Here is an 8068-nt window from a genome sequence, read left to right on the forward strand (position 1 = left end):
TTCAGCAACAAAAACATAACATTGCTTTACCAAGAAATAGAGGGAAGTTTGAAGATTCTGAACACAAAGAAATAATTAAATATCATTTTAAAGAAATAGAAATGCTAATTATACCATTTTGGTCATTCCACACTGTATGCATGCATATATTAAATTATCACACTGTGCCCCATAAGTGTGGACATGATCATTTAAGACTGGGAAAAATACTATTTTGAGATCATGCATTTTCAAAAAGAATAGTTCCATGCAGTTAAGCACATTTTTCTCTTTTCAGGGGAGAGCATAACTAAAACTAGAATATTCTGCTTTGTAATCTTGTTTTTTGTTTTTTTTTTTTGTTTTTCGAGACAGGGTTTCTCTGTGTAGCTTTGAGTCTTTCCTGGAACTCGCTTTGGAGACCAGGCTGACCTCGAACTCACAGAAATCCGCCTGCCTCTGCCTCCCGGGTGCTGGGATTAAAGGCGTGCGCCACCACCGCCCGGTTTATAATTTTAACCATTAGTGGTATCAAAACAAATGTGGTGTGATCTCACTCAGAATCTAAGAAGAGCATGAGGGCATGCTTGACATGTTCACAATAGCGAACACTTAACTTTATATTCCCCATATCTATCTATCTATCTCTCTCTCTCTCTCTCTCTCTCCTCTCTCTCTCTCTCTCTCTCCCTCCCTCCCTCCCTCCCTCCCTCCCTCCTCCCTCTCTGCCTCTCCCCTCTCCCCTCTCCCCTCTCCCTCTCCTCCCCCTTTCCCCTGGGGATTGAACTGAGCAAGTGCTTTACTGATCAAGCTATGGTCAGGCTCCCTTTTGGTCGTGTGGGGGTGGGGTGGGAATAGGGTCTCTCTGTAGCTCTGGCTGTCATGGAAATCACACTGTAGACCAGGCTGGCCTTGAACTCAGCCTGCCTTTGCCTCCCAAGTGCTGGGATTAAAGGCATGTTCTACATTCCCCAGCTCCTTTTTGTTTTAATATCACATAGTCTGGATAAGTTGCCACACTGGCCTGGAGTATGCCATCCTCTAGCCTTCCTAGTAACTAGAATTGTAGGCAGGTTGCCACCAGGCCCAATTTATGTGTGTTCTTTTACCTTGGTATATTTTCTTTTACCTGTCTTATGTAAATTGAGAAGAAATGAGGCTGATGAGTGTATTTCTGATTAAACTATGTTTGTGGTTATCTCAAAGTTAAAAATAATGTAACACAGTTCTTAATGGTTGTGGGTATGATTTTGGGGGAGGGGGATTCCAAGACAAGGTTTCTCTGTATAACAGTCCTGGCTGTCCTGGAACTCACTCTGTAACCCAGGCTGGCTCAAACTAATAGAGAGCTTGAATGCTGGGATTAAAGGAATGCACCACCACTGCCCAGCATGATTTTTTTAATAAAAAATAATTTCATTGTAACCACTAACGTGAATTTGTTTTTCACTAGATGGAAACAATATGAAGCATACGTTCAAGCTTTGGAGGGAAAGTACACAGACCTTAATTGTAAGTTTGATCTTCCTAAATGGAGATTGTATAGTTGTCTTTGGAAAACTTGTTACAGTATGAATTGGCTTTGTTGAAGCAGATACAGTTTTGCTCAAGCAGTTTATTATATGAGATATGTCCAGGCACTGTAGGAGCTGGAAAATGTAATGGATGATGTTTGAAATGTGATTTCTTCTGACAAATCCCTAGGCACCAAGGAAGACATAATGTATTCTAATATATAATGGCATGCCTGATTTTAGTAAAATGAAGTACAAGTAGGATAACTTAGACCTGCTTGGAACTTTCGGTGTGTACCTAACTACCTTCTGCACAGGAATTTTAGCTACATGAACTTTAGTGTAGAAGGGACAATGCACAGAAAGAAGCAGTAATCCATTTTTGAGAACCTAATTGACACTAGGATGTAGCTCTTTGTGTACAGATTTTCCGAAATCTGCCAAACAACAAACTTTGTGCCTTAAAACAACTATTGGTCTGGTACTTTCTTGAGTTAGAATAACATACTGTTGTGAAGTATAGCAACTATAGTTTTTCCAGTCCAGTAACTGAATCTCCCCAAATTTTAATAATTGTGTGGTTATATTACTCATATAGATGTGGCTTATAAAAGTTTATAGTGAGCTGGGCAGTGGTGGCGGACGCCTTTAATCCCGGCACTCGGGAGGCAGAGCCAGGCGGATCTCTGTGAGTTCGAGGCCAGTCTGGTCTACAGAGTGAGATCCAGGATAGGAACCAAAAACTACTTGGAGAAACCCTGTCTCAAAAAACCAAAAAAAAAAAAAAAAAAGTTTATGGTGTTTGTTCATGTAGTCAGTGGCTTTTGTTTTGTATTGTCAAAGATACCCAGGAACTTAAGATCTCCTTGCCACTGCCTCCTGAGTGTTGTGATAAAGACAGCATACTGTTCTGCCATGCTAAGCCAGTTAGTGCCATTGTTATATTGAGTAGGTTAGAATGTATTATTGGGATTTTTGTAAATATTAAATGTACTGTAAGTGAGTGTAGATAGTGTGGACTTGTGTTTAGGTGGGACTGATTTAAGTAGAGAAACAGCTCTGTGTAATAATATGGTTGGGGAGCATTAGCCATTGCTTCCTGGGGTGGGGTCTCGTGATCAGAACAAGTACCATTGTTTCAAAGACAGTATGAAGACTAAAGGCAATTGATTTTTTTTTTTGATAACTCTTGACAGACAGAGACAGCTTTCTCTTGGTTAGTTCAGTTTGGTCTTGAAATGAGGTTTGTAATGTTTGGATATCTTCTCTGGTTCAGCAAATGACGTGACTGGCTTGAGGGAATCTGAAGAAAAACTAAAGCAGCAGCAGCAGGAGTCGGCACGCAGAGAAAACATTCTTGTCATGCGGTTAGCAACCAAGGAGCAGGAGATGCAAGAGTGTACTGTAAGTATCTCAGCACTGGAATCTAGTTAGGAGTCCACATCAGCCCTGGTCATTTGTAAATAGTGCACATGGCAAACAGAAAGGCATACCTGGTTAAGGGCGAGGTGGTGGGGAGTGATGGGAATACTGAAGGGTCTGGGATGCTTGCTTTCATCTTGATTCCTAGCTTTGACAGTTCGGGTATTTATTTTTCTATACCTAGACAATTTGCACTACTCCAACCGACTCTCCAGCTGTTATTTACACAGTGGCTCTTTAGATCATCGTGTCTGCTCAAGAACTGTGGGTGGTGGTACTCACTCTGTCACCATTTTGGTTTTGAGTTTTGTTTTAGGTTTTTATTTTGTTTTGGGTTGCATTTTTTGCTGTTGTTTGTTTTTTTGTTTACCTTAACTTTTTATGGTAATATTTTTAATATTTATTTATTGTTTTGTTTTGTTTTTTCGAAACAGGGATTCTGTGTGTAGCTTTGGTGTCTGTCCTGGATCTTGCTTTGTAGACCAGGCTGACCTCGAACTCACAGAGATCCACCTGGCTCTGCCTCCCAAGTGCTGGGATTAAAGGCGTGCACCACCACCACCTGGCCAATTTTTATTTCATGTGTATGAGATTTTGGCCTGCATTTCTGTCTATGCACTACATGTATGCCTGGTGCCTGTGGAGGCCAGTAGTCGGCATTGAATCCCCCTGAAAGTGGAGTTACTGATTGTTGTTAGCTACCACATGATTGCCAGAAACTGAACCTAGGTCCTTTGTAAGAGCTACTAGTGCTGTTAACCACTGAGCTGTCTCTCCAGCCCTGGTCCTATTCTTTATGCCTTTCCCCTGAATAGTACAACATTGTTCTTGTAGTTACAGTTCAGAGGTGAGGCTTTGCAGGCAGCCCTGGAAACCAAAAAAACAGGAAGGGCATGTAAAGTTGGAATTTTGGGTAGGAGTTTTGAAAAGTAATTAAGGGCTTGAGGACTTAGGTTTTATCCTAGATATAAGTAACGGCAAGAGGTTTTTTTCTTAATTTTAAATTTTTTAAATGATTTTTGTTTGTTTTCAGTGACAGGGTCTCGCTGTGTAGCTCTGGCTAGCCTGGAACTCCCTATGTAGACCAGACTGGACTTGAACTCACAGAGATCCACCTGCCTCTGCCTCAGTTCTAGGATTAAAGATGTGTGCTACCATGCCCAGCTACCAGTGTAGAATTTTTCAGCAATAGATTCCTGGGGTTAATTAACTGATATTTTGGGTAGATAGCTAGCTGGAGCGTAGAAGGTAGATTTCTTTCTTTCTTTTTTCACTCTTGTTTGTGTATGCTTGAACTATGTGGCCCAGCCCTAAAATCTCTAGTAACTGAGAGTGACTGACCTTGTGATATTCCTGTCTCTACCTTCTGAGTGCTGAGATCACAGGATGCATGTGCACACCTGGTCTTTGCCACTGTGTGCATGCTAGGCACACTTTCTACCAAGTGAAAAACCAGCTGGGCAGGGGGCACATCATATGATAACCTAATTGATAGGATGTGATAAGATAGTCTCGAGGCACAATCAGTAAAACTTGATCAAGTAGATCTAACAGGGAAGGATTTAAGAGTAAATCATAGGTGGATCTCAAGTTTATGTGACAGACTGACTGTGAAAGGGATGGAATTTAGAAAGAGCAGACATAGTGTTAGGAAAACAGGATTGTAATCTGAACCTCTTCTGCCCATCACACCACCAACCTCAAGGTAAAGAGTGGTTAGTAGTCATCAGAGGCAGGCCAGAGAGTCGGTTCAGCTGTTATGAGCACTTGTTGCTCTTGAAGAAGACCCAGGTTCAATTGCTAGCATCCATATGGTAGCTTACAGACTGTAACTTCAGTCCCAAGGGATCCAAAGCCCTTTCCTGACCTCTCTAGGAACCAGGAATACATGCGGTGCACATACATACGTGTAGGCAAAACACTCATAACACATAATAAAATGGATAAATCTTTTTGGGTTTGTTTCGTATGTTGAGACTGGTTTTCTCTATGTAGTCCTAACTCACTGTATAGACTAGGCTGACCTCAAACTCAAGGATGCACCTGCCTCTGCCTCCTGAGTGCTGGGATTAAAGGCATGTGCCCCCCACCCACCCACAAATGACTAAATCTTTAAAAAAAAAAAAAGTAGTGTCTGGGCAAAAGTTAGTTTTAGTGAAAGTAGGAATTATGAATTGTTGAATTTAGCAGTCAGGAAAATAATAGGCTGCTTTAGTGGGAACTGTTCCTGTTGAAGGTTGAAATGGAAGGAAGATGGGAGTAATTTAAGCAGGTGGTAATTTCAAATAAAAGTATGAGACTAAGATTATGTCTGTAGGGTAAAGGACATGGGGAGGTGTGCTTGTAATCCCAGCCTTGAGGAGGCCTAGCCAGCGGAGCGAGACAGATCCTGGGGCTTCCTGGATATAATCAGCAAGTGTCAGGCCAGTGAGATACTTTGCCCCTAAAAACAAAATGGATGTTTTGTGGAGGGAAAATATCAGAGGTTTACACCCAGGCTAACACTCAGGGTTGTTCTCTGGCCTACACAGAAACACACATGACTCCATCTTTAGTGAGCTTTCAGTGTGAAAGTCAGAGGACAACAAGCAGCCATTAGTTCTCTCCTTTCCCCATGTGGGTCCTGGTATTGAACTCAGGTCAGCAGACTTGGTAGCCAGTGCCTTCACCCACTAAGCCCTCTCACTGGCCCTTACTGTTCTCTTTTGTTTATTTAGTGTGGTCTGAGTGCACACATTTCATGACACACAACACACGTGGAAGTCAGGACAGTTTGTGGGAGTTGGTTCTCTTCATATCATTCGGATCCTGGGAATTAAACTCAGGTTAAACTGTCTTTGACTTTGCTCATGTTCTCTTACCTCGCAAAGGGAATTTATTCTAACCGTACTTGCCTCCTTTTCATGACTAAAAGTATTGACTGTTGGGATTTAGTCTGAGTCAGTGTTATGAAGATTGTTTTAATTCATGATGAGAACACTTGATACATACTCTATGATGTGTTTTATTCTCCTGTTAAATTTCTTTAGTTGCTGGCATTACCTTGAATTAAGAGGCATATTTTTTGCTTAAAATGAATTACTTTAAATTTTTTTCATAAGAGCTGGGCTAGATGGCCCAGTGGTTAAAGTGCTTTCTTGCTGCTTATGCAGAGGATTGAAGTTCTCTTTCAGGATCCACAGCTATTATATAACTCCAGCTCCAGGATCTTAGCTTCTGAGGGCACACTTGGGTGTATGCTCATACTAACATATAGATAGAAAAATAAAATAAATCCCTTAAGTTAGAGCAAGTTTGATGGACTCATAGCTTTAATCCCTGCTCTGTAGAGTATGGACTTCTAAATTCCAGGCCAGCCAGGGCTATGTAGTTAAACTTCATCTCAATAGAAAAACATAGTATCTCCATAAATTAAACATTATTCCTTTCTATTTGTGTGCAGGGAACTCACAATTAAATTTAGTCTCAAGTTAATCAGTGTATTTGTGCCTTCTACTAAATTTATGGTAGGGAATTTCAACTTTCATCCTATTTAAACCTGAGGGTACAGTTGGGCAGAGATGCTCCACCACGCCCAGTGGCCTGATTCCACCCCCAGCACCCACGTGGTGAAAGGAAGAGAACTGCAAGCTTGCCTCTGACCACACCACTCGTCATACAAACACAAAATAATTCATGTTTTAAAATTTAAAACCAAACGTTAGGGCAGCACAAGACTCTGGGTCCAGTTGTACTTTGGATATGAAGGAAATGAGGTTATTTTAATTCATAATTTAGAAAATGTGCTGTTAGAGTGCTAGTAAATAGCACAACTGACGTTGAAATTGAAAGTTTCATATGTAAGAAAGAAGGTTCTAGTACCATGCAAAAAGTTTTCCACTAGGAGTCAAAAGCATGAATGCTGAGGTTGGGGATTTACCCTGGGTTTGGTCCTCTGCTCCAGGAACGACAACAACAACAACAAAGAAGTGTGATGCTGGGACTCACATCGCTTAAGCCAATTCAGTTATGTACAGCAATGCGTTCCTATGTTTCATACATGGAAGAGAAAATAGGAATGTATTTCTGCTTAAGCGGCTATAGAATTTTACTTCTATAATGCCATAATGTCACTACTCTGTATTTAAACTTAAAAGTGCAAATTGTAATACATTCTAATCCTGTATCAGGGAGTTTTATGTAGAATAGTTGGCTTAGGCAGAAGTTGTTCAGGACAAGTAAGCTAAGACCTCACCAGTTCTTCTGTAATAGAATTTTCAACTTTGCTTCTTTCTAGTAGTTGTCAGTGTCCTTAAAATAAAAACTTGTTGTTTGTTTTTGTTTATTTTGAGACTAGGTCTCAATTATATAGCCCTGGCTGGCCCAGACCTCACTGCATAGATCAGACTATCTGCCTCCCAATTACAGGATTAAAGGCATGTACTACAGTGCTGAGCTTATATTGCTTTGTTGGCTGGCTGGTTTAGGTTTGGGTTTAAGATACTGTTTTTAATAATGCATGTGTGCGCACGCATGCGTGCGTGCGTTTCTGCAGAAAGTATAGGATCTCTCCTGGCTGGAGTCAATAGGCACTTTGGGGGCTGCCCAGTGTGGGTACCAAGAGCTGGAACTTTGTCTTTGCCTCTATAAGAGCAGTTCATACTCTTAACTGCTGAGCATGATACAGTCCTGGTTTTGTTCTAATACTGTTTGGGTTGCAAAGTAAGATGTAACCTCATCTTAATTGCCTTAAACACTTGTTTTTTAATTTGTCCCTTTTTTCCCCCTTTTGTGGTTCTAGGGACCAAAGCCTAAGGCCTTGTGCATATAAGGCAAGTGATCTACTGCTAGGCTACTTAAAACCCTCCACTCTCCCTCCTAAGTGCTAGAGTAGGCATGTGCCACCATACTCGGTTTTAGTTGGTACTTTTTCTAGGGTTTGTTGTTGTTACTGTCTGAAATGGTGTGTATTTGTACTGGAGATTAGACTCAAGGCCTGCTCTATATGCTCTTGTCTGTTATAGAACTACACCCTTACCCTTAGGGAGACTTTCAATAACAAAGGGTTACACGCCTAACAAGTAGGCTGACCACTGTCAAGTTAATAAAAAGGAATTTCCCCATCTTAAGAATTTCTCCTGATTTGGTAGTAATTGTTTCTTTTGTTTGCACAG

At 41.0% G+C, this 8068-nt stretch overlaps 1 protein-coding gene across 2 annotated transcripts in view; it reads left to right on the forward strand.

Annotated features, from left to right (window-relative positions):
• Positions 1-8068, forward strand: part of LOC114691379 (WT1 associated protein) — a 31109-nt gene that overhangs the window by 13844 nt on the left and 9197 nt on the right. For both annotated transcript variants that reach the window (XM_028866676.2, XM_028866677.2), the window contains exons 4-5: positions 1433-1491; positions 2770-2897. In XM_028866676.2, coding sequence (XP_028722509.1) covers positions 1433-1491; positions 2770-2897 — 187 coding nt within the window. The remainder of the gene's footprint in view (positions 1-1432; positions 1492-2769; positions 2898-8068) is intronic.

The sequence above is a fragment of the Peromyscus leucopus genome, chromosome 8a (assembly GCF_004664715.2).
Source record: "Peromyscus leucopus breed LL Stock chromosome 8a, UCI_PerLeu_2.1, whole genome shotgun sequence".
Classification (NCBI taxonomy): domain Eukaryota; kingdom Metazoa; phylum Chordata; class Mammalia; order Rodentia; family Cricetidae; genus Peromyscus; species Peromyscus leucopus.